The sequence below is a fragment of the Sturnira hondurensis genome, unplaced genomic scaffold, assembly GCF_014824575.4.
Source record: "Sturnira hondurensis isolate 20B ecotype Veracruz unplaced genomic scaffold, ASM1482457v3 Scaffold0002840, whole genome shotgun sequence".
Taxonomy (NCBI): Eukaryota; Metazoa; Chordata; class Mammalia; order Chiroptera; family Phyllostomidae; genus Sturnira; species Sturnira hondurensis.
Genome location: NW_028075471.1, coordinates 8,921,977 through 8,948,878, shown reverse-complemented (window position 1 = coordinate 8,948,878; position 26,902 = coordinate 8,921,977). Strand labels below are relative to the sequence as shown.

The following is a 26,902-nucleotide window of genomic DNA, read 5'->3' as shown; positions in this document are numbered from 1 at the left end:
GTGTCCTTTATACTAGTTCCTGTAAATCTTTCCCCTGAAATTTTCTCCCCTCTCCCATCTGGTCACTGTCAGACTGTTCCGCATTTGAGTGTCTTTGGTTATATTTTGCTTGCTTGTTTGTCTTCTTGTTTAGATTCCTGTTAAAGGTGAGATCATATGGTACTTTTCTTTCACTGCCTGGCTTATTTCACTCAGCATTATGCTTTTCAGTTCCATCCGTGCTGTTGCAAATGATAGGAGCTCCTTCTTTCTTTCTGCTGCATAAAATTCCATTGTGTACCATAGTGTTTTGATCCATTCATTTACTGACGGGCACCTAGGTTGCTTCCAACTCTTGGCTATCGTAAATTGTGCTGCTGTGAACATCAGGGTGCATAGGTTCTTTTGGATTGCTGTTTCAGAGTTCTTAGGATATAATCCTAGCAGTGAAATTGCTGGGTCAAAAGGTAGGTCCAGCCCTGGCTGGTGTGGCTCAGTAAATTGAGTGCAGGCCTGTGAACCACATGATCGAGGTTCGATTCCCAGTTAGGGCACATGCCTGGGTTGCGGGCCAGTTCCTGGCAGGGGACTTACGAGAGGCAGCCATACATTGATGTTTCTCTCCTTCTCCCCTTCCTTTCCTCTCTAAAGATAAGTAAATAAAATCTTTTTAAAAAAAGGCAGGTCCATTTTTAGTTTTCTGAGAAATTTTCATATTGCTTTCCAGTGGTTGTACCAGTCTGCAATCTCACCAACAATGTATTAGGTTCCCCTTTTCTACACAAACTCTCCAACACTTGTTTGTTGCTTTCTTTATGGTGGCCATTCTGACTGGTGTAAAGTGCTATCTCATTGTGGTTTTAATTTGCATCTCTCTGACAGCTAGCGATATTGAGCATCTTTTCATGTGTCTCTGGATCCTCTGTATGTCCTCCTTGGAGAAATGTCTGTTCAAATCCTTCACCCACTTTTTAATTGGGTTGCTTGTCTTTTTAGAGTGGAGTTGTGTAAGTTCTTTGTATATTTTGGATATTAACCTCTTGTCTGAGGTATCATTGGCAACTATGTTTTCCCACACAGTTGGTTCTCTTTTTATCTTAATACTGTTTTCTTTAGCCATGCAGAAGCTTTTTATTTTGATAAGATCCCATTCGCTTAGTCTTTCCTTTATGTCCCCTGCTCTAAGGGACATATCTGGAAAAATGTTGCGGTGTGAAATATCTGAGATTTTCCTGCCAATGTTCTCCTCTAGGATTCTAATGATGCCACAGCTTATATTTAAGTCTTTTATCCACCTTGAATTTATTTTGGTGTATGGTGTAAGTTGGTGCTCGAGTTTCATTTTTTTGCACCTAGCTGTCCAGTTCTTCCATTTGCTGGGAGGCTTCAACCATTTGTTGAAGAGGCTATTTTTACTCCATTTTATGTTGCTGCTCCCTTTGTCAAATATTAATTGACTGTAGAGAGTTGGGTTTATTTCTTGGCTCTCTGTTTTGTTCCATTGGTCTATGTGCCTGTTTTTATGCCAGTACCGGGCTGTTTTGATTACAATGGACTTGTAATACAGTTTGGTATTAGGTATTATGATCTCCCCTACTTTATTCTTCTTCCTCAAAATTGAAGCTGCTATTCAGGGTCACTTATGGTTCCATATAAATTTTTGAAGTGTTTGTTCTACATCTGTGAAATATGCCATAGGTACTTTAATAGGTATTGCATTGAATCTGTAAGTTGCTTTGGGTAGTATGGACATTTTGATGACAATTCTTCCAATCCATGAACATGGTATATGTTTCCATTTGTTTGTGTCTTCCTTGATTTCTTTCTTCAGGGTTGTGTAGTTTTCTGCATACAGGTCTTTTACCTCCTTGGTTAGGATTATTCCTAGGTTTTTGTTTGTTTGTTTGTTTTTTGCTATATTGAATGGGATTTTTGTCTTGATTTCTGCTTCTGCTGTTTCATTGTTGGTATACAAAAATGCCTTTGATTTTTGAATATTGACTTTGTATCCTGCTATTTTGCCAAATTCATTTATTAGGTCGAGCAGTTTTTGGGTAAAGTCATGTCATCTGCAAACAGTGACAGTTTTGTTTCCTCCTTCCCAATTTGGATGCCTTTTATTTTCTTTTTTTCTCTGGTCACTGTGGCTAAAACTTCCAATGCTATATTGAAAAGAAGTGGTGAAAGTGGACAACCTTGTCTTGTTCCTGATCTTAGTGAAAAAGATTTTAGTTTTTGCCTATTGAGCATTATGTTGGATGTAGGTCCCCATATATGGCTTTTATTATATTGAGGAATGCTTCTTCTATTCCCACTTTGCTGAGTGTTTTTATCATAAACTAGTGTTGTACCTTATCAAGAGCTTTTTCCACATGTATTGATATGATCATGTGATTTTTGTCTTTGCTTTTGTTTATGTGATGTATTACATTTATTGACTTGTGAATATTGAACCATTCTTGCATCCCTGGGATGAATCCCACTTGGTCATGGTGTATGATCTTTTTAATGTATTTTTGAATGTGCTTTGCCAATATTTTGTTGAAGATTTTAGCATCCATGTTCATCAGCAATATTGGCCTGAAGTTTTCTTTCTTTGTTGTGTCTTATCTGGTTTTGGGATTAGGATGATGCTGGCTTCATAAAAAGAGTTTTGGAGTCTTCCCTCCTTTTGGATTTTTTGGAATAGTCTGTGAAGAATAGGGGTTAGCTCTTCCTTAAATGCTTTGTAGAATTCTCCTGTGAAACCATCTGGTCCAGGGCTTTTGTGTGATGGGAGTTTTTTGATTACTTCTTCAATTTCATCTGCTGTTATTGGCCTGTTCATGTTTTCTGCTTCCTTTTCATTGAGTTTTGGAAGATTATATTTTTCTAGAAATTTGTCCATTTCACCTAGGTTTTCAAATTTCATGGCATACAGTTCCACATAGTAATTTCTTACAATCCTTTCTATTTCTGTGGTATCAGTTGTAATCTCTCCTCTTTCATTTCTGATTGTGTTTATTTGGGTACTCTCTCTTCTTTTCTTGATGAGCCTACTTAAAGGTTTGTCTATTTTGTTTATCTTTTCAAAAAACCAACACCTAGATTCATCGATCCCTAGAATTGTGCTTTTAGTCTCTATGTCATTTAATTCTGCTCTGATCTTGGTTATTTCCTTCCTCCTACTTGCTCTGGGCTGTATTTGTTGTTGTTCCTCAAGTTCTTGTACGTGTAGGGTTAGGTTGTTTGTTTGAAATGCTTCTATCTTTTTTTAGGTAGGCCTGTATTGCTATGAATGTCCCTCTCAGGACTGCCTTCTCTATGTCCCAAGCTTTAGGTTGTTGTGAGTTCATTTTCATTTGTTTCCAGAAACTTTTTGCTTTCTTCCCTAATTTCATTCTTGGCCCATTCATTGTTTAATAGTGTGCTATTCAATCTCCATGATTTTGAGTTTTTTGGGTTTTTTCCTTTGGGATTGGTTTCCAGTTTTAGTCTCTTGTGGTCAAAGAAAATGCTTGGTATAATTTTAATTTTCTTGAATTTGATGAGGCTTGTTTTGTGTCCTATCATGTGGTCCATCTTTGAAAATATTCCATGTGCACCTGAAAAGAATGTGTATTTAACTTCTTTGGGATGAAAGGCTCTCTCTATATATATCAGTTAAGTCTATTACATCTAGGACATTATTCAATGCCACAATATCTTTGTTGATATTTTGTTTGGAAGACCTGTCCATTTTTGACAGTGGGGTGTTAAAATCCCCTACTATAATTGTGTTGCTGTCAATATCTTTTTTGAAGTCCTCTAAGATTTTCTGTATGTATTTGGGTGCTCCTACATTTGGTGCATATATATTTACACTGTTTATGTCTTCTTGGTGGATTCTTCCCTTGACTATTATGAAGTGACCTTCTGGGTCTCTCTTTGTGTCCCTTTTTTGAAGTCTATTTTGTCTGATATGAGTATTGCTACCCCAGCTTTTATTTCCTGTTTGTTTGCTTGGAAAGTTTGTTTCCAGCCCTTCACTTTTAGTCTATGTAGGTCTTTTGTCCTGAGGTGGGTCTCTTGTAGGAAGCATATGTGTCGGTCATGCTTTCTTATCCATTCAGCTATTCTATGTCTTTTGATTGGAGCATTTAATCCATTTATATTTAAGGTTATCATTGGTAGGTACTTATTCATTGCCATTTTTGTACCTGTGTTCCTCTCTGTCTCTCTCTTTTCCTTCCTTTCCTTAAAGCAGTCCCTTTAGCATGTCTTGCAGAGCTGGTTTGGTGGAGGTGCATTCTTCTAGACTTCTTTTGTCTGGAAAGCTCCTTATTTGGCCTTTTATCTTGATTGAGAGTCTTGCTGGGTAAAGTAGCTTTGGTTGCAGGCCTCTGGTTCTCATTATTTGGAATATTTCTGGCCATTCTCTTCTTGCTTGGAGTGTGTCTGTGGAGAAGTCAGCTAATCTTAATCTTAATCCCTTGTATGTTACTTCCTTTTTCTCCCCTGCTGCCTTCAAGATTCTCTCTTTGTCTTGGAATTTTGCCATTTTAATGATGATGTGTCTTGAAGTTGGCCTCTTTGGGTTCCTCTTGATTGGAACTCTCTGTGTTTCCTGGATTTGTGTCACTTTTTCTCTCTCATCAAATTAGGGAAGTTTTCCATCATTACTTTTTCAAATAGGTTTTCTATCTCATACTCTTCTTCTTCTCCTTCTGGTATCCCTATTGTTCAGATATTATTATGTTTCATATTGTCTTGCATTTCTCTTAATCCCTCTTCATTCTTTTGGAGCCTCTTTTCCTTTTCTTGCTCTTTCTGGGAGGTTTTTTTTCCTACTTTTTCCTCTAACTCAGTGATCCAATCTTCCTCTTCATCAATCCTGCTTTTGATTCCTTCCACTGTGTTCTTCAGTTCAGAAATTGTATTCTTCATTTCCTCTTGGCCCTTGCTGATAGTTTTTATTTCCTTTTTCATGTTGATATAGTTTGCAGTGAGTTCATTTTAGCTCCCCTGTAGTTTCTGGTAGCTCATTGTGAGCTCTTTGAACTTTCTGATAACCATTGTTTTGAACTCAACATCTGATAACTGACTCGCCTCTATTCCATCTAGCATTCTTACTGAGGCTTCCTCCTTTCCTTTCATTTGGGGGTTTGTTTCTTTGTCTTCCCATTGTTTGTGAGACTTTGTGTTAGCTTCAGCTTCTTAAATCTATTGGTTCTGGCTTCTTGGATTCATGGTGTAAACTTCTGTGGTATAATATCTTTGAGCTTTGGTGGAAGAGTCTCCTTGATCTCACATGCTCACTTGTCTTGCGCTATTGTTTAAGTTGGCTCTATGTTTGTCTTTGGGTTTTGGTTGTTTTGGGGTCTTTCTTTTGTGGGTCATTCCCACCAGCTGGTTAACTGATGGTCCCTCTGTCCACCACCTGTTTTAATTTGTTGTACTGGTGAGGGCAAATTGTGTCGAAGCTAGTTCTTCCATGTGTACAAGGTTTTGAGAATCCTCTTTTGCTCTTATTCTGTTGTTTGTACTGGCTAGTTTCTCCACTATTTAATTGTATTTCCAGATAAGTCTTGGATTGAGGTTTGTGTGGTTTCCACTCCCTCCTTCACCTTCTTCTGTTGTTATTTATTGGTGGTTCCTTTGTTGTTGGGAACAAACAAAGGAACCACCAAAGGAACCTTCATTTTCCAATGGGTATCCTGGTGTTTACTGCTTCCACCTAGTCTTTTGTGTGATCAGTTGGAGGGAAAGGCAAAATGGTTTATGACAGCAGGAACTTATTCTATGATATTTACAATAGCAGCCAGGAGAGAAGAGATGGGAGATCTTTAAGCTATGTATAGTGTTCACCATAATCTTCAACCCCATTAGCCACTTTTAAGAAAGGATGGAAAGAACATGAGACTCTTGTTGGGGAGGGAAGGATTGTGAGTTGGATCTAGAAAGCAGTGAGGTTTTGGGAGGTCAGATTCTGAAGTAAGGTGAGAGTAAAGGATAGTAAATAGGTGTAGCGTGTGAGAGAGTAGAGTTAACCACTACAGTAATAGAGTTCAGGAAACTGTGAAGTGGGCTAAGATCCTGGAGGGGTGTTGTGAAGTATTTACCATTGCATGGAACAGCTATTATTTACAATAATATTAGAGCAACAATCATATGACAGAATCTATGTGATCTGGATTACATGAATAGGGGGTATAGAACTTTGAATAATGTGCTAAAAGAACACAAGTGATGTCAAGGATAGTAAATTAGCAATACACTGTGGAAGAGAGAACAGGGGAAAACTGTCAAATGATACAATATAACCAGCCAAGGCAAAGAAGAGTATACAGAAAGAGGAGGAATACAAAAAATACTATTAAAATAAAAGATGTAAGAATAATGAAAAATAATACAAATATGCAGCAACTTGTAGTTTCTCTGCGATAACAAAATGAAATTTGTCTCTCTGTCTCTGCTGTTGGGATGCCCCTTCTTTGGGTCAAACTCTGGTCTTTTTGCAGTTTCAAGTTGTTTGTCTCACTTGTGGGTAAAAAAAAGGCAGGAGAAGGGAGGAAGAAGCAATAAGTTTGGAAAGAAAGGAAGAAGGAATTAAACAAGAAGGAAGGAAAGAGATGAAAATGGTATTGAAAGATAAAACAATAATAAAATTAAAAAAATAAAAGAGTACTTTAAAAAATCTCTTGTTTGTTTCAAACAGGCCAGATCAGTTTTTCTGGTCTTGCTGTCTGCAGCAGGTTAAGGGGCAATTGCTGTGGCCTTTCCCCCTTTCCTATGTGTACTCAGCCATATCTGTGAGCGCTCTCCCAAGAGCTAGTCTGGCGCCTCTCCCCAGAGCCCCATGTAAGTGATCCAGGTCCACCTCAGAGCACTCTTTCCCCCAGGGTCATTGCCATGGGCTGGGGTGTGGGCCCACTCGCCCATCCAGGCTGCCTGGGTCCTGAGGCTTTGGGCGAGAAACCTTCCCAGTGCTATGGGGAAATGCAAGGCCTTCCGCCCAACCTCAAGATCACTGCCAGTCTGGGTGAGGAGTAGGCCAAGCTGCTGTCACAGGAGAATCCTTCAAACAGGTTACTTTTTGCAAAATTCCTCCTACTCAAGCCTGTTGCTCAATACAGCCCCATTCTCCAGCCAGATCGGTCACTCAAACCCTGCTTGGCCAGGAAGGGAGGGAGCTGGTGACCTGGCTCTCTCCAAAGGACCCTGCGGCAGGCTCTGGGCTTCCAAAGAGTCCAGGGTAGACCCGGCGCAGGGCACTGGGTGTGGGCCAAGGCTGCTGCTGCCCCTGTCTCCACGCTGGTACCTAGGACCCTACTGTCCTGCAGCTGTCTCCTTACTGTCTGGTTTTTCAGTGTCTGCTACAATTTCTGGTCTCTTATTTTCATGTATGCTGGGGTACTGTTGGCTGTTTGCTCTGTTCCTCTGTAGATCAGCCAGGTTTTTTTCCCCATGTGTAGGGGGAAGTGGAATCCACTCTGTCCTACTCTGTCACCATCTTCTCCTTGACTTACATACATTATTAATAGTTGCATTACCATGTCCTTCCTTGTATGTCTGCCATGTAAGCACTTTCTTCATTGGACCAAAGTGGGGTGTTGCATGGGGCCCCATTAGAAACAGTGCTACCTGGTAATTCAGGTGATTCCTATACAGTTCATCTAAACATCTTTCTTAGCAACTGCCAGCCACACTCTGCCTAAAAGAATTTGGATTTCATTCAAACTAGGTCTGTTACAACAATCTTTACTTACAATGAAATGTGCCCATGGGTGCCAGACCAGGGGTTTATACTGGAAAGTTGTGAGTTTCCTGGCTTTTGTGACTCAGGCTGAAAGTCTCCGTGTTTGTGCTTCCATGCAGCTGGACAATCCGGATGAGCAGGCAGCACAGATCCGACGGGAGCTGGATGGACGACTCCAAATGGCAGACCAAATAGCCAGGGTAAGGACACTGGAGACATTTGCTAGGGGACCAGCCAACGTCCCCCACACAAAGACACAGATTATCGAGGGCCATCAAAAGATAAAACTGAGAAGCAGAGAGGGGAAATGATGAGGACAATCACTCTGATAGGGCCTCCACCCTCCTTTTTCAGGGCATCTCTCCCAGAGATATCACATGTGTTTACCGTACTTCAGTCATTACCCAGACTCCAGCCTCACCTTTCTTCTGAGTCCCACACTGATATTTCCAACTGTCTACTGAGCATTTCAGTGAGGACAGTCCCTTGGCATTTCAAGTGGAATATGTTGAAAATCTGACTCCTTATCTTCTCCCTCTTACCACATACATATACTTACATTTACTCCGCCCTATTCTCTATCTAGTTACTATAGATGAAACCTAATCATTCTTAACTTCCTTCCTCCTCACATTTCACACCCAACCAACCACCATGTCCATTGATTCCACCTCTAAATTTGTGCCTCGGATCCTTTACTGCTTTCTAGCACCACTGCTAGTACTTTCATTCACACCCTCATCCTCTACTACTAAATCTTAAAATAGCCCCCTAATGGGTATCCTTGGCTCCAACCCCTCCCTCTCTCCTGTCCTGCATCATGTATGTAGTTGTCATTCTAAAATTTATATATAAACATCTCAAAACAGAACCTTAAGATGCTCAGTACAATTCCTGATTGTCCCCAAAACAAAGTCTAACTTTCTTAGAATGCTATCCAAGTCTCTTAATCCACAGACCACGTCTTTTCTCATTGACCTGGCTCCCACACCTTTCCCACCAGAACTCCCCATTTTAGCTAGAGAAAATGTCTCTGTCTGAATAATCCAGGCCCTTTCCAGCCTGACTACCTTTGTACCCACTGGTGTTTTAACCTGGAATGACCTTTCTTCTCTCCTTCAGCTCAGCTTTCCACTTAAAACCCCTTCTCTATGAGCTTAGCAGTTAGCCCTCCTCACTTTTGTGCTTTTTCTATGCCATATATGAACCTTTATTATAATAGTTCATTGAATGGTGATGATTCATTTATGTGCCTGAGTCTCCCAGTAGATCAGACTTCTATCCCTACCATTTGTATTATCATTAACGATAGTAATTCTAGCAGTGTATACTGATTGTCGACTCTGTGTCAAGCATACTAAATGCCTTACATGTGCTATCTCAAAACTACCCTATAAGGGCCTTTCAGTTACCACTCTTACTTTAGAGATGGGAAATCCAGACTGAGGAACAGTTAAGAGGCTACACTGGACCTTTAACTCAAGTTTGTCTAAATATCACAGCTGCAGCAAGGGTGAGGCACTCATCCCAGGTGCAACATTTAAAAGTGAGGGACCAAATGCATTAATAAAAATATATGATGTTTTAAAAATCATACTTAATACAGAAAACATCTTTGAAAAACAAAATGCCAAAATTTTTAATAAACAGTCTTACTGGTTCCTATGGTAGCCACAAGCCCTGTGTACATGTGAGGGCAGGGGCTCTGGGAGGTGGTAGGAAGAATGAGCAGACAGTAGAGCTTGGCATTCAACCTTTCTGTTTATGGAAACAAGTGTATCGGGACTTGAATACATGGAAGGCAGTTCTACTAGAAGAGAAACCAAAGAGATTCCAAGAAATATATAAGTCCTCATTTGTGCTCAAACAGTTTTATTGAAATGTTTTATATATTATTTTTGGCACCTTTAAAGTTTATAATAGAGTCAGTCTGGTGATTAAACATAATAATTCAGTTATGAATTTGGCTAAAGTTAGTTGTAAAAAGCTCTTATGTTTGAAAACCCTACTTAACATAGGAATAAACATCAATAAGGCTTTAGCATTTACTTTTGCAAACCCAGTGTCTCCTCAGCAAATTATCCAGAAAATGGAGGTCATTTGGTCCATTTGCTGCCTTTGGACAACCGTTATGTCCCCAACTAAGTATTCATTCCATTTAAAGAAAATCACACACATACACATACACATTTCAAAAACAAGATCATGACATCTTTATTTTAGTGTACTTTGAGGCCTAGTGTAGGCTAATTTTAATTTTTAAAAGACCATAGATGAACAACAGTTATATAGTGAGACAAGTTGCTCATCTCCAAACAGTGGATTAAAGAACTCTCTCTCCAGCCAGTTAGTCATTCTGATACAAAGTAGGATATTATTAATAACTTAGAACTAGACTTTCTTAGATAATGAAGTAGGTAGTTAAAGAGAATCTTGGTCATTATTTACAGAGAGAAGAGAATACTTAGCTATACATGGAAGGTCCTCCAAACATTTAGGGTATAGAGAATTTTTACAAGGGAGTTTACCACCAATTATCTCCTGCTATCCTCGAAACTGTCTTCTGCAGTCAGTGTTCATTCATACCAGTGGCCCTTTGCCACATTTAATTGGTCTTGGAAGTGAGCTCTTCACCTAAGCACAATTTTCAGTAATGTACAATCACAATTTTCAACCTGCCCTGAGCACAGTAATGTATCTAGAAATGGATGCCTGATGAAACTAAACCAATGACTCCTTTCCCTGGGACTTATGGACTGCACACCAACAAGGCTTTGCCTCTTAGTGGCAGAAAGATCTCTGAAGCCAATTAAATTCTTCCATGTAGAGAAAAGAAGAGGAAAGAATGAAGTCAACGCACAGAGAAAAAGCAAGACAGGGAATATACTGAAGTCCTCAGGATGTTCAAGTCCCTGGATCCACTTATTCTGGGGACTCAGCCATGGAACTGCTTTTCCCTCAGTTTGCTTGGTTTCCAAGAAAAATAAATTCTCTTTTTGCTTAAAACTAACCTGGGTAATACTGAGGAAAATTGATAAATAATTCATATACTAAAAATTAAACATCAAGATCTCAGATATTGGCTAATTCACACAGAGGCACTGAAACCAAAGCACCTCTGCTTCTCTTGTTTTAGCATGCCCTGATTTTTCTATCTCCTGCATCACAGTGAATTTTGGTGAGGGTGTGCAATTCAACTCATATGGCTGAAAAACAGCTCCTGTAAATACCAAAACCAGAAATTCCTGGATACAGATGTTATCCATACATAATCCACTCTGTTCTCTGAATTAAAAGATGGGTAGAACATTTTGATTGAAGTTAGAGGCACCAACTCTAACAGATGGGATTAATTTTTCAGAAGACAGGCAAAGGGATCAAAGTGTCTCACAGAGCACATGGCAAGGTGCAACCAAAACCCAAGAGGGAACTGAACCCAGGGACCACCAAGTGGTCAGGACTTTCCTCGTCTCTTAACTCTGTGTGTTCCATTGATTATTCCTTTTTTCTCTGCAAACCAGCTTCCTATGCTTCTCACATGGGAAACAGCTGCTACACAGCTCTGCATGTTTCCAATATGGCCAAATAAGGACTCACTTAGCCAATCAACGTCTCTTTCAAATCTTTTTCTCTATTTCCCCTTTCCCCTTTTCTCACTGCCACCTTCAGATTCACAATTTTAAGAGTCAGCCCTCTGATTGGCCCAATTTTGTTCAAGGGGCAACCCCTGGAGCAATTAACAATCCACTGTTGAAAGAGGGTAAGGACCTCACTGAACCGCAGATGCTGGAAATACACCATTGGGGGTGAGGGTAGTACCCGAAAGGTCAAGCTGTGGGTGGCGTGGTCAACAGGAATTGGGAGAAACCCCAAGACATGCTCAAAATTATTAACTATCACTTACATGGTATTTACTATGTGCCAGACTCTCTTCTAAGCATTTTATATTTGATAGCCTATCTAACCCTCCAATAACCTTATGAAAGTTGCGCTATCATTATTCCCCTTTCAAAAGAGGCTGAAGCAGAAATATCATAGGACTTGGCCCAGGTCATCCAATGACCAGAATCTATACAGTCCTAACCAGTATAAATACATCACAATTACAAATACATCACCTTTGCAAATACAGGTCCTCATTTTCTTCATCACCCCAATACACAGCTCCAACATGCCCTTCACCCAGTCTTTCACCTTACCTCACCCTGACCTCTTTGCTAATCAGTCCTTTATTAAATTTGTCAAGCTGTACAGTTTCACCTAAACTTGAGAGTTCCTTTATACCTATGACAAACAGTCCTGGGAGTTACAATAATTCTCCCCATTTTAGGCACATCAAAGAGTTTGAGTGATGTGCTCAAGTTCACTCAGCTAGCTAGTAAGCAGGAAGCTGCATGCTCTGATGCAGCTTTCTTTCGTGCTCTTTCTTTTCAGTGGTTAGATGACAGACAGGAAGTTATGCCAGGACAGAACTGCCCCCAGGTCCTCTCTCCCTGATGATTGCCCCTCCAGGAAACAGCTTTCTCTCTTCCAAAAAAAAATTTTTGCTGTGTATTCTCTTCAGTTTATCAAGAAGGCCAAATGAAGCAACAGCATCAGGCAGAACTGGCTCCTGGAGTTCTGAATTCTTTCTACTTTGATTTGCTTGGAATTTGGAAAAGAGGTTGTAGGACCCTTGGTGGTTCGGTCAGCAGAATTCTCACCATCACACACATATGAAAGGCACATGTTTGTCCTTTCTTCCTAGGAGAGGAGGGAGGAGGGTGCATTTCTGACACTTTGATCTATCAATCCAATCACACCAACATCCTACGAATCATCAGACAGGGACAGCTGCCTGAGCCCTTGCTGTGAATACCAGACATATGCTGCCTACAAGTTTCATGAGCTCTAAATGGGGTGTTTTTTTTTTTGGTGGTTTGGGGGGTTTTTGTTGTTGTTGTTGTTGTTGTTTGTAATCTGGTAGAAAAGACTTCTTTAATCCCTGTTCAAACATTTTCCCAAATCCTGTCATGGTGATATTAAAGGGTTCCCATATTTCACCCAGAAATTAAATCTAACTTTTTAAATTTTGTGATTAGAAGTTAACATTGGAGCTTAAATAGGCAGATTGTGGCATTAATGCTGCTGATATTTGCCAGTTCTTCCGGCCACATACTAAGGTGAGATTCCAAAATTCTTGAGCTAATTAGATAAGACAGGTAATACAGCCTTTGTGGTATTAGTGGCAGAGTTTTTTTCAAGCTATCATTTAAATGTGAAGTTGTCATTGAGACCTGTATTCTCTGTAGGGCAGAATTTCCATCTCATTCCATGATCCTGTTACAAACATTGGTGAGAATATGCCCTCAGGAGAGAAGTAAGATCTAAATATTTCCCTGATAAAAAAAGTTCTGCTTCATACATTGCCAAAAATCAGGAAAAAAATGGATTGCTCTCTTACCAGAGAATGATACTAGCCCCAGCTTATAAATTAATGTTGCTGTACCCAACATCCACCCTGCAGCATGAACTAGGACAGTGTCCATGAACACAGAAGAAGTTAGTGCATTTTTTTTTCCTGAAATAATGTTTGTAGGGAGCATTTCCCTGATTCTGGCCCTTGTCAGACAGCTAAGAACCAAGAGAAATCTGAGTTCAAGGAAAAAATCTAAATGCCAAGGAGGTCCCCTGACATTCATTCCAGTGACAAGGAGTCCACCCAATTCATAAAAGCTGAGGAAGTAAGACCAAGCCACTCAAAAAAGAATTTAAAAAAAGAAGCCAATCCAGAATCTATGATTCCTGTGTTCAAAATGCCTTCTAATGTCTGCCATGCTGGTTTGGACAAGTTACTACCAAGACCTTCTTATTCTTGTTTACCATGCCCAGCCCTCCCCTGCATTCCCCTGCACTTTACCCTATGCCCACCATCCACATTCACTGGTAATAGTGGAATGGTCCTGCTGTGGAGGAATGGCTGTCACCAGCCCTTTGCCGAGTGCTGGGTCACCACAATGAGAGGCCCACAGTGCTTAACTCAGGTCTGTTGCCATTTGCGCCAGATAGTTCTGCCCTGGTATATGGCAGCTAAGCATATGAGCTCTGGGTCTCAAATGCAATTCTATTAATTATTGCTTTAACTTCTATGCCTCATTTTCTTCCAGAAAATAGGAATAAATAATGACACTAGCCTCAGTGGGTTTTTGGAGAAATGAAATGAGGTAACATGTTAACTGCTTAGACTACTAGCCAGTACACAGTTAACACTCAATACCAACCAGTACACAGTTAACACTCAATACCAACTTAATACCAACTAGCATAATGATCTTTATTGTGGTCACCATCATTATTAGTGGTATTGTTGTTAGTAATATTGGTGGTAGTGTGCTGCCTAATATATATGGATATGTATGTATATGTGCATATTTATATACATATGTGTGGATATGTACATGGGTATGAGTGTGTGTGTGTATATATATACGTGTATGGATACGTGGTGTGCATATATATCCATATATACATGGACACACACGTGCCCATCATTAGTGGTCAGAAGTATTGTTGTTTGTTATTATCTTTTACTCCACAATAACTTTATGAGTTTTTTTACCCCCATTTCAAATGTGGAAACAAAAATTCAGACAGGCTAAGAAACCTATCCAAAGTCACACAGCCAGTGAGTAGCAGATCCAGGATTCAAAGTAGAGTCTGTTTCGCTAACATAGACTGGGTAAGGTTCCCTGGTGACCTTCGTACCCTGTGCATGCCTCTGTTCATGTGACATATGGTATCAATTTGGTTGCTTTCTATCATGGCTCCCCCCTCATACCACTGCCCTCTACTGACTCATTTATCATTACCAGTAACCAGTGTCTCATTTATCTCATTACCAGTTGTTACCAGTAACAACTATACTCCCTGGCACATGATAGGGGCCCAGGAAGCACTTGAGAGATTGGATTGAATAGCTGCATCACTACTGGTGAGCTCCCATGTCTAGAGCATTTTCTTCCGCCACCTTCTTCCTTCTGATTGTCTGCCAGTGTATGTCATTTGAGCCTATGGGGTCTAAGGACCCTCTGTCTAACTGGGGGTACCCTTGTCAGCTTTTACACATACTCACTTCATCCTCTGTGGCTAAAAATGCAAAGGTGGAAAAGCAAAGTAAACGGCAGAGAAAGCTGTTAGTATTTTCAAATGCTGTTTTTCAAGATGCTCCCCAAATCACTGAATGTTGCAGAGCATACACAACCCTGGTAGAAATTGTCCTTGGGGGACCATCCTCACTGAAGTATGTTACCAGCCCAAAACAAAAATAAACGTCCAGCAAAAATTTTCTTTGGAAGACTTTGTTCACCTGTATGCTATGTCTTTCATAAAGTAGTATGAAAAAAAACAGTCCTTTTGTCTAGGATAATTTACTCTGATGCTTGGGAAAGTAGAGGTCAAGATAGACAACTATATTTTCCTTATTTTGGCACATCTTCAGCATTGAAATATGTTTGTGATGGGTCTGCTGCTAAAAACTCCCCTCAAGAACCTTGGCTTAGACTGGCACAGTGCTACTTCTTCTCAAGGCTTAAGTACTCAGGGCAGAAAAATGACTTTCTTTTCCCTTGCACACTTCAGTTTTATGAGCTTGTTTTTATGATGTCATTAGGAACTGCCCAGTTTCTTAGAGGAGTGATCTTTCTTTTGATTTTTCCAATATTCTCCTGCACAAAGATATGGTGGATGCTAACTCTGGGCCAGAGTGAATGTTGTCAATGGCCACTAGGTCTTCTTCTAAAACTTTAACACCATGAAATTAAAAGGCCTTGGATGATTTCTGAAGACGAGTGTGATAAAAGGGTCTGAACTGGTAAGGTCTCTGAAGGTTGATTAGCAGGAAAGAATACATGTCATAAACACTATGGCTTTCATGCTATTTCTATGGTAACTCTAAGGCCAGCAGCTGCCAGTAAACATCCAAGAGACCACTTACCCAGCTCCCTGGGAATATCATGTAGTTATAAGGTTTGGGCTCCAACATGAGGAGAAAAGAGATAGGTCAGTGTAACAGCCTTCAAGCTCTTAGGATGTAACCTTTGCTGCTTGGAGACCACTATTTGACAGTAAATTAACCTACCTCATTTTTCTCTTTACTCTCATGAGAAGCCATGTTCAAAAGGAGATGAGGAAATATGTTGTGACCATGTACAGTTACATAGACCTCCTCGGATTCATAGTTGCCTGTTACATTTTCCATGGGAAGGAGAAAATAGCCGTGGCCCTATCTTAGCCAGTTCAGCTTGATGGCAAACTCTTCTTCATTGACCAGATTCTTAGCCCAGGTGGTCACCACCATTGGAAAGCCACCCTAATTCTCCCAGGAATACTTCACATCTCATAGGCTTCCATTACAACATTGGCCATGAGGTTTCCTCATAGATCTTTCTTCCCACTAGCTATAAGCTCCAGAAGAACAATTCATATCCTTACATCACGTTTGTCCTGTGCCTAATACTGTGCCAGGCACAGTGTTGGAGGCATTAAATGTTTTCTAAGTGGTGATGGGCTCAGCAGCCAAGTCCTCACATTTCTATGACCTTCTCCATACAGGGTACCCAAGTTTTTGAGGTTCACAGTTGTGCCCTGATTGAATCCCAGCAGGATAAAAATCGAGCCAAACTGTGCAGAAGTTTTAGAGGAATAAGACTCTTGCATTGAATCAGGACTCACTCCTATCGCACTCCTTCACCTGTCATCACATTTTAGAGCCCTCCATCCTGCTTCCCTCCTCACACTCACTCACAGAGGTCCAGGAAGCACCACACAGTGGGCTGAGTCCAACCATAAACCAGGAAATGATTGTACCAAGAAGTTCCAGAAGGAGTTTGTACTCTAAGGCTGCTGGGTAGATTTCAGATCGCAGTACACATTTACATGGAAAAGCTGAATCTCAGTGTTCTTCTGGAACTTAATTCATCATCTCTTCACCTCCTCCTCACAGATGAGATTTAGCTGTATTGATATTTAACATAGACATTTTGACAAGCCATTCACTTACTAATTTAACTTTTATGTATTGAATATTTACTATGCGCCAAACATCATTCTAGAGTGCAAGAATTTAACGTATGCATCAAGATAGGTATGGTCCTACCTAGTGGACCAGAAGGAGAAGCAGGTGTTAAACAAATTTTATAAGATATTAATTGATTAATTGTAATAAGTGTTACCAAGAAGATGAGCTAAGAATTACAAGAAAGTACAATAGAGGACCGAGTCTAGGAAAGTTAAGTTGTGAGGCTGAAATATGGGAGGTGACAAGATGGCTGAGAGTTACCTAGGGAGGCAGGAGGAAGGGAAAATACTTATGACAGTGTCTGGGTAGGAAGAAGACTGGCATAGCAACAATGCATCTCCAAGTCTATACGGAGGATCCACTATGTGAATCTGAGTGAAGCTTTATGGTGTCAAAGAAGAAATACCCTTTTAGCTAACTAGTGGGTAGATGGAGTTATTGAAAGGAAAAAAAGAGAATCTCAAGGAATCATAATGAAAAAGGGATAACTAGACTATGTCGGAAATAGAAAACCAGTGAAAGTCAAAGCTCCTTTCCTGTGACTCTGGATAGCTTGTTCCCCATTCTTCTATTCTCTCTCGCCTCTCTCCTTCTCTCTCTACACCTTTATCTCTCTTCTTTGTCCAGAGTCTTATCTACATGATCTACTGTTTCAGCTTCACCATTGATTGCAATCTCAATATCTCTCAGTTCAATTGCTTGAGAGAATAAATCTGGTTGATTAGTGGTCATTTAATTGGTTGACTTTGACTCAGGGGCCCATGTCCTGAACGTGTTATTTTTTGCTACCTGGAATTGGGAAACCAATTCATATTCCTGTGATCTACGTATGTAGAGTTCTACCCCAGCATCAGGGATAAAAGATGTAACTCATGCCTAAGGAAGTCAGCACAGCATGTTACTGGCCTTAGAAATTGGTTCAGGGTATGCACACAAGTCAGATTTTGGGTGAAAATTCTCATATTAAAGACTCCATCTTCCATGGATCAGCATTACAAAGGGAGATGTTCATTCTTCCTTTAAATAGTTATGTGATGTTCTGTAGTTCAGATCTTCAGCAACCTTTTTTGTGACATTAAGGAGCAACTTCAAGCATGAACTTACCCAGAGGAATCCAAACCAAGATTTGGAGTCAAAACTCATTAAGTTGTGATGATATCATCTGAGTGCTGAGTGCAGCCTTACCTGAAGTTGGATCTACCTCCAGTACATTTTCAAACCAATAAATTATTTCTACTGTTTAAGGCAGTTCAAGTTGGATTTTTCTGTTGCTTGCTAAATTAGCCAAACTGATTTGACTTGCTCCTCACTTGGTCAGTTATGGAGCAGAGCTACAGGGAGCAAATTTATGTTTCAAGTAGGAAACGGTTATTTGAGAGAGTCATAAATCCAAAGTATATTCAAGGTACTTGGACAACTTAGAGGCGGGAACAAATAGCATGGCTAAAATATATTGCTTTTATAACTGAATTCATAAGCAGGGAAATAAAAAATCAGGTCAGTTTTGATAATGAAATGTTTTCTATTCTTTTCTAAAGAATATTAATCACATTTTTCTTTGCTTCATTAATTTTTTTAATTTTTCTAGAAAAAAAGTATTTTTTTCAGAAATAGTTAAAGGCTACATTTGAAACATCCCAAATGAGCTCCTCCTTTTGAATTATTCATCTAAGAAAATATCTATAGATATCCAGAAATAGGGTATCTTTCTGTTGCCATAACTTAAAAACAACTAATTGTGTTTTGCTGAAAAGAACCGTTTCAACTCAAGCCAGAGTTGAAAAATAGTACCCCATTTTTCTTTTCACAAATCAAATTTGCTGCAGAAAAACTGGGCAGAGGGGATGCAATACAGAACTACAATAAAACATTTGACTCTTGTTTGCTATACCGTTATGTACTTTTGTTACCTATCAGGGATTGTAACTAGAGGGCAGACAACTATCTACTCAAATGGACTGAACATTTTTCTAGCACAGTGCCACCATATGTGGGCAACGTTCCCTAGAGGTAGATATTATTATAACCCTAGGTATAAAATGTAAACCTTGTATGTAAATCAATCTCTATTTACTTCTCTCTTCATATTATGCTTTTTCTTTGCAAGGAACGCAAATTTCCCAAGTTTGTATCCAAAGAAATGGAAAACATGTACATTGAAGAGCTGAAGTCGTCCGTCAACCTGCTCATGGCCAACTTGGAGAGCATGCCAGTGTCCAAAGGCGGAGAGTTCAAACTTCAGAAACTCAAACGCAGCCACAATGCTTCCATCATCGACATGGGCGAGGAGAGTGAGAACCAGCTCTCCAAGTCAGATGTCGTGCTGGTTTTCTCCTTGGAGGTAAAAAGCTCTAAACCTTTGAAAGTTTCCAGGCACAGCAAGCAGTGCAATGTGATTAGAGGCATCATAGTCAGCTTGTTTTCTTCCTTACACCTCAGGAGCAGTTACTAAAATCACTGCTTGCTGAGAGCATAGTCAGCGAATCAGAAAGTGATTCCCAAGCTCTAGGAGCCTGTACTTTTCTCAAGGAACTGCTCTTAAGAAACACTTACTACATTTAATATTGCATTACTTTTCTGTCTTCAAGCAGTGGTCAAGTATTTTGTAAAGACCTATGCAATTTACAAAGTTTAAAATTTGGGCAACCTGTGTTGAATTTATGAGAGAAGCTAATAAGCCAGATACAAGTGAACACATATGGTTTGATTACATTGACGTGAAATGTCCAGAAAAAGCAAATCTCCAGAAACACAAAGTAATTTACTGCTTCTGAGGCAGGGGTTGGAAATGGATGTGAGGGACCTTACTGGGGGACATTCAAATGTTCTAAAACTAATTAATGAGGATGGTTGCACAACTAAGTAAATTTACTAAAATCATTACTAAAACTCTTGAATGAGTTGGTTATATAGTATGTAAAATATTCTCAGTAAAGTTATCAGAAAAAGAAGATGAATTCTCTAGGTGAATGCAGCCCAGGAATGTGCACTATATTTAATTTTTAAATTATTTTATTGATTATGCTATTACAGTTATCCTGATTTTTCTCCCTTTGTCCCCCTCTACCTAGAACCTCTACTTTCTCGGGCAAACTCCCCACCATTAGTCATGTCCTTTGGTCATGTGTATAAATTCTCTGGCTACTTCATTTCCTATACGATACTTTACCTCCCCATGGCTATTCTGTAACTATCTATTTGTACTTCTTAATCCCCTCATCTCTTCACCCATCCCCCCACTCCCCCCTCCCATCAGGCAACCATCAAAACACTCTCCATATCCATGATTCTGTCTCTGTTCTTGTTTGCTTAGTTTGTTTTTTAGATTCCCTTGTTCATAGATTTGTATTTTTTGCCATTTTATTATTCACAGTTTTGATCTTCTTCTTTTTCTTAAATAAGTGCCTTTATTATTTCATATAATAATGGTTTGCTGATGATGAACTCCTTTAGTTTTTCTTGTCTGGGAAACTCTTTATATGCCCTTCCAGTCTACCCAGCAAATGACGTCTTTGCTGAGTAGAGCAATCTTGGCTGTAGGTCCCTACTTTTCATATTTCTTGTCAATCCCTTCTAGCATGCAAAGTTTTTTTTGAGAAATCAGCTGACTATCTTATGGGAACTCCCCTGTAAGTAACTAACTTCTTTTCTCTTGCTACTTTTAAGATTCTCTCTTTGTCTTTAACCTTTGGCACTTCAATTATGGTGTGTCTTAGAGTGGACCTCTTTGCATCCATCATAATTGGGACTCTGTGCTTCCTGGACTTGCCTGTCTATTTCCTTCACCAAATTAGGGAAGTTTTCTTTCATTATTTTTTAAAATAGATTTCCATTTTCTTGCTCTGTCTCTTCTCCTTCTGGCACCCCTATGATGCAAATGTTGGACTTCTTGAAGTTGTCCCAGAGGCTGCTTATAATATCTTCATTTTTTTTAGATTCCTTTTTCTTTTAATTGTTCTGATTAGTTCTTGGTTGCTCCCTTATGTTCCATATCATTTATTTGATTCTTAGCTTCATCCACTCTACTGTTGTTTCCCTATAAACTGTTCTTTATTTCAATTAGTGTATCCTTCATTTCTGACTGGATCTTTTTTATGCTGTTGAGGTCCTCACTAAGTTCTTTAAACATCCTTATAACCAGTGTTTTGAAACCTGCATCTGATAGATTGCTTATCTCCATTTCATTTAGCTCTTTCTCTGGAGTTTTGATCTGTTCTTTCATCTGGGCCATGTTTCTTTGTCTCCTCATTTTGGCAGCCTCCTTGTGTTTGTTTCTATGTATTAGAGCTAGTTTTACTCCATGTCTTGGTAGCATGGCCTAATGTAGTAGGTGTCCTGTAGGGTCCAGTGACCTCCCCTATCACCCAAGCTGGGTACTTGAAATGTACCCTTTGTGTGGGCTGAGTACACCCTCCTCTTGTAGTTGAGACTTGAATGCTGTTGGCAGATCAACGGGGGGGATTTACCTAGGCCAATCAACAGCAAGGATTAGCTGTGACCACTGACTACCAACTTCTGCCCTCCATGGAGGATCAACTGTACTGGGGCAGAGTAGTGGTGCTTCAACATGGTCTGTAGCTGTCTACTGTACTGCATGCTCTGGCCCTAGGGTTTCCCAGGTGATGCAGGCCAAGGTCAGCTGCCACCTTTGTTTTGCCTGGAGCCACCCCGTCTGAGCTATAAAGCAATCAGAGATGGCTGCTGCTGGTGCTGGGCTTGGAGATTCCAGTTAAAGTCAAGCTGTGAATCTAGGCTGGCCTCTGCTAGTTTTGGGCCTGGGGGGCTCACTGAGGCCAGCTGTTACTTGTTAGATAGGATTTAGAAAGTTTTGAAGCATGAACCAAGACCAGTCATTTATATGGAAAAGCAGCTTGGGTGGGCCTGTAAGTTGGGTGGGCTGGAGTCTCTAGGGATCTCCAAGGAGGGTCAAATAATTGTAACCATGTTGATGGAGTTTCAGATATGGCACCAGTTCACTGGTGGGGAGAGGGTTTAGAAAAGGGACAATGGCCTCTACTTGCCTTGATACCAGACACTTCAGTTTTTTCTTGCATAACACTGGTGACTTACAAGCTGCTACCCTGGTGCTGGAGCTCAGAGAGAGAGAGTCTGAGTAGGTGAGTCCATGTGTGGGTTCTTTAAGAGGAGCTACTTGGGGCTCCAGAAGTTTCTTCCATCGACTCAATTCCTGCTGATTTTTGCAGCCACAAGTTGTGGGGATTTATCTTCCTGACACTAGAACCCTGGGTGGGGGGTCCTGGTGTGGGGCTGGGACTCTTTGCTTCCAAGATATCCCTCCTGAATTTTTATCTACCACATGTGGGTGTGGGACTAGCTTGTTCTGCATCTGCACTTCTCCTAGCTGTCTGGATGGATATGGTTTCTTTAATTTCATAGCTGTCACACTTCCATTCAACTCAATACCTGGCAGTTCTGAGTAATGGTTGTTCTACATTTTGGTTGTAATTTTTATGTGGTTTTGTTAATAGGCAAGCCATGTTTGTCATTGCCGCCATCTTGACTAAAGTCCCAGGAATGTGCATTTTAATGAGTTATCCGGGTATTTCTTGTACACTCCCAAGTTTGAGAACCATTTATAATTGATTTAAGCTCAAAACCCACCAAGGATTTTATGATGGCCCTAGATTTGGGGAGATCAAAAGAATAGATTAAATTTCTGTAGATGTAATTAGAATTTGTAGAAACTGAATTAATTTTCTAGAACATCATTAAGGCTTACTGTGAATTAACCACAGGTAATTTGTTCGCGCTCATTTTGGGTTGAGATAGTCACATTACAATATTTTCAACATGTATTTTGCAGTTGAAAGAAGCAGTATTTAATTAAGTACAGAACATGTGGTGTGTGAAAAAAATCATCAGTGTAATTTCACAGAAACTTTTTTTATTACTGCTACCTAAGGCACTGAATGCTTTTTCTTACATTTCTTTGAATATGATTATTGCCAATTAGAGGTGGCAATTTATTCCCTACTGCCTCTTGTCTTTCTACAGAAAGGAGAAAAAATAGTTTATTGATTTTCATGAAGCTTTTTTTATTTAATTCTTATTCAAGTACAGTTTTCTGTTTTATATTCCCTGCCCTGCCTCCCCCCCAACCCCGTTTCACGAAGCTGTTAAATCTGTAATTTTCTAATTCTTGATTACTACTCAATATTGCACAGCTGATTATCTGAAATATCAATATGGGCAAGTGCCCAACTATACTCACATGTGTACACGATTGAACAAGCTTTAATTTGTAAGTTCAAGTAAAGAATAAAATTCCCCAAGGCTCCCAAATACTTTTTAATTCAAACACAAAATTGCACATCACACCAATACTGCCAGCAAACATCATTGTATATGTATTAGTGAATGTGTTTTGAGGAACACAAAGATGCAAGAAGAGGGGGAGAGACAATCATCTCATTAAGGAATTGAGTTTATAGGTTGGTACAAGACAGATTTTATGTAATTATAAAACTATCTGCCTGGAAGGGACACCAGAGAGCAGTTAACTGCAGCAAGAGAACCAAGGTCCAGGACGCTGAGTGGCACGGCCCCATGGGCAGGAGGAGTGCTCTGATGAAAAGCAGTAGGTATTTATAGAATGCCACTATACTCCACATTCTGCCATTATTCACTCAGTGATCCTTACAACAATCTTTTGAGGCATTTGTGGATGTGGAAACAAAGTCTCAGAGAGGTTAAGAAACTTACAATTAAAGATTCAGGTCTAGGACTTGAACTCAGATCCTTTGAATTCCAAGAAGTGTGTTCTTTTTCTTGTGCCTTCCATTTCTTCTCATTTCTATGGTTCTTCCCAATGTAAAAGTTTGTCAATTATATATATCACTTGGTCCTCACACAACAGCCACAGTGAGGGACAGGACTCATATCCCTATTTTACAGATGAGGAAACTGAGGCTTGGGAGTTTGAAAACAAAAGTGGAGTGGCGTCAAGGATAAGTCATTTGCCCAACATCTCACGGAAAGTACAATGGTTCTCAAAGTATCAGCATCACATTAGCTTACCAGGAAAATTGCTAAAAATAAAAAGCCTTGGGCCTCACCCAAGATCTGCTTATCAGAAACTGGTTGTGGAGCCCAGCAGCCTCTGGTTTAACAAGCCCTCCAAGTGATTTTCATTGACACTAAGTGTGAGAACGACTGAGCTATTTAGCAGCAAAACTGTGGCTTGTGAATCCTGGTTGGGTGCCACCCTATTGTACTTTCTTGAATCAAGCCCATTAAAGAAGTATACATTTTTGCACACCCATATCCTTTCCTTTTGTAATGGCATGACCTTTTATAGAGTATAATTGATTTTAAATATGTATTATTCATTATAGATTCCTGATGCATGTTGTTTGTTTCAGATTCTTTTTAAGTGTTTTTATTGATTATGCTCTTACAGTTTTTCCCCTATATCCTCTCTCCACCCTGCCCCCTCAACTCTCCAGCATTTCCCACCCCCCTTAGTTCATGCCCATGGGTTGTATATATCAGTTCTTTGAGTCCTCTGTTTCCTATACCATTTTTATCTCCCCCTGTCTGTTTTATGCCTATTAATTAGGCTTCTTCTTCCCTGTACCTTTTCCCCCTACCCCTCTCTTCCCCACCCCCACCGAAATCCCTCCATGTGATGTCCATTTCTCTGATTCTGTTTCTGTTCTGGTTGTTGGCTTAATTTTTTTAAAAGATTTTATTTATTTATCTTTAGAGAGGAAGGGAAGGAGAGAAGGAGAGAAATATCAATGTATGGTTGTCTCTCGTGAGTCCCCTGCTGGGAACTGGCCTGCAACCCAGGCATGTGCCCTGACTGGGAATCGAACCTTGATTGTGTGGTTCGCAGGCCCGTGCTCAAATCCACTGAGCTACACCAGCCAGGGCTTAATTTTTGTTTTCATTGTTTTTCTTTTCTTTTAGGTTCATTTGTTGATAGTTGTGAGTTTGTTGTCATTTTACTGTTCATAGTTTTTTATCTTCTTTTTCTTGGATAAGTCCCTTTAACATTTCATATAATAAGGGCTTCATGATGATGAACTCCTTTAACTTGACCTTATCTGAGAAGTACTTTATCTGCTCTTCTATTCTAAATGAAAACTTTGCTAGGTAGAGTAATCTTGGATGTAGGTCCTTGCCTTTTGTGACTTCAAATACTTCTTTCCAGCCCCTTCTTTCCTGCAAGGTTTCTTTTGAGAAATCAGCTGGTAGCCTTATGGGAACTCCTTTGTGAATAACTCTCTCCTTTCCTCTTGCTTCTTTTAGGATTCTCTCTATATATTTAATCTTGGGTAATGTAATTATGATGTTCCTTGGTGTGTTCCTCTTTGGGTCCAACTTCTCCTGGACTTTCTGGCTTCCTGTTTCAGATTCTTAAATCAGTGTCTTTGCCTTTACCTCATTCTCCTCCCCTATCTCTGATAAGTGATGGGGCATCCCAGTGAATATGAGAATAATAGCAGGAGATTGACTTGAGTCTGAAAGTAGAAATGGGAAACACCAGGAGTAGTAAAAGACATGTCTTGCCCCATCAAGAGTATACAGCTACAGACATGTTTTTGTTTTGATCCAACAGTGTTGGACTGCACAGTTTGTGTATTTTATTCCTCCCTGTTTGGATTATTATCAAAATTTTAAAATCAGATTTCTGACTTGATTCTGATTCATATCTCCATTTTTCTGGTAGAAAAAATTACAGTATCTGGCACCAGTAAGCCAGGAAAAGACAAGGGACAATGGGCTGTAACTGAGTACCAACTGCTCTGTTTAGATGGAGAGTGTGCTCTCCAGTTTGCCAACATCCCCACTACTCCCTATGGCAGGGGTGTCAAACTCATTTTCACCGAGGGCCACATCAGCCTCGCAGCTGCCTTCAAAGGGCCGAATGTAGAGCTCCTTGCCCCTACCTAATTAAGGAATAGTTACATTTATATAGTTCTAAAGTTACATTCAGCCCTTTGAAGGCAACTGCCAGGCCGATGTCACTCCCAGTGAAAATGAGTTTGACACCTGGGCTGCCTATGGTCTCTGACTAATGTTGAATGCTACTTGCCCATTATGTTAGCACTGACATCATCACTTACCTTATTATAAAGGGAAATGTAAATTCATTTACATTGCCTCTGCCAAGTGCTGAATTAAAAGCTAGATTATTTTTAAAGAAATAGGTGAGATCCCTGGCTAGTGTGGCTCAGTTGGTAGGAGCATCATCTCATACACCAAAAGGTTGTGGGTTCACTTCCCACTCAGGGCACTTACTTAGGTCGTGGGTTCAGTCCCTGGTTGGGGCGTGTATGGGAGACAACCAGTCAATGTTTCTCTCACATATCAACATTTCTTTCTCTCTCTTCTCCTCACTTTAAAGTTAATAAACATATTTTTAAAAACTCATATTGAAAAAAAAAAGACAGAAAGCCATAGGAGAGAGCTGATTTCTTTGCAGGAATGAAAACTGGTCCTGTGACTAACATAGAAAAGAGTAGCCAATTTCACATTATATGGCCCCTGTGAGCATATGAATTAGTGAGCCTTGTTTTTCTATTAGGGAGGCAATGAACTACACTGTAAAAATTACATCTTCATGCTAGACTGGTCCCAGCATGGCTGGTAGAAACCTAATAGAAGCTATGAAGTACATGTTGGCCTTTTTGTAACTCCTTCTCTTTCATATATTTTCCTACAGATGATTCTGCCCATGTGCTTTGGCAATAACCCCCAACTGTGTGTGATTGTTTCCAGGTGGTGATCATGGAAGTCCAAGGCCTCAAATCTTTGGCTCCCAATCGCATTGTGTACTGCACAATGGAGGTGGAAGGGGGAGAAAAACTACAGACAGACCAGGCTGAGGCCTCTAAACCCACGTAAGTTTTGTTTCTCCACCCTTCATCATCCACCAGGTTGTGCTCATGGGCTCCATTTTGGCTAACTCCAAGTTAAAGGTCTGGTCTCCCTGGAAAGTTCTAGAAGGCATGTACTCTGTTTAATTTTCAAACAAGATTACTTGATTACATTTCTATTTGGCAGCCATAACACTTGTTCAAATTCCTTTAAACAGAGAATAGAAGGAAATTAAAGAAACAGTTTCTTTTCTGGAGGCTTTATGTGTTTACCTTAGAGAGGTCTGCAGGAGAGTTTGATATAAA

At 40.0% G+C, this 26,902-nt stretch overlaps 1 protein-coding gene across 30 annotated transcripts in view; it reads left to right on the top strand.

The window, feature by feature from the left end:
- CADPS (calcium dependent secretion activator) overlaps positions 1-26,902 on the top strand; it is a 473,884-nt gene that overhangs the window by 211,718 nt on the left and 235,264 nt on the right. For all 30 annotated transcript variants that reach the window (XM_037040838.1, XM_037040841.1, XM_037040843.1 and 27 more), the window contains exons 4-6: positions 7,816-7,896; positions 18,859-19,092; positions 26,499-26,620. In XM_037040838.1, the coding sequence (XP_036896733.1) occupies positions 7,816-7,896; positions 18,859-19,092; positions 26,499-26,620 (437 nt within the window). The remainder of the gene's footprint in view (positions 1-7,815; positions 7,897-18,858; positions 19,093-26,498; positions 26,621-26,902) is intronic.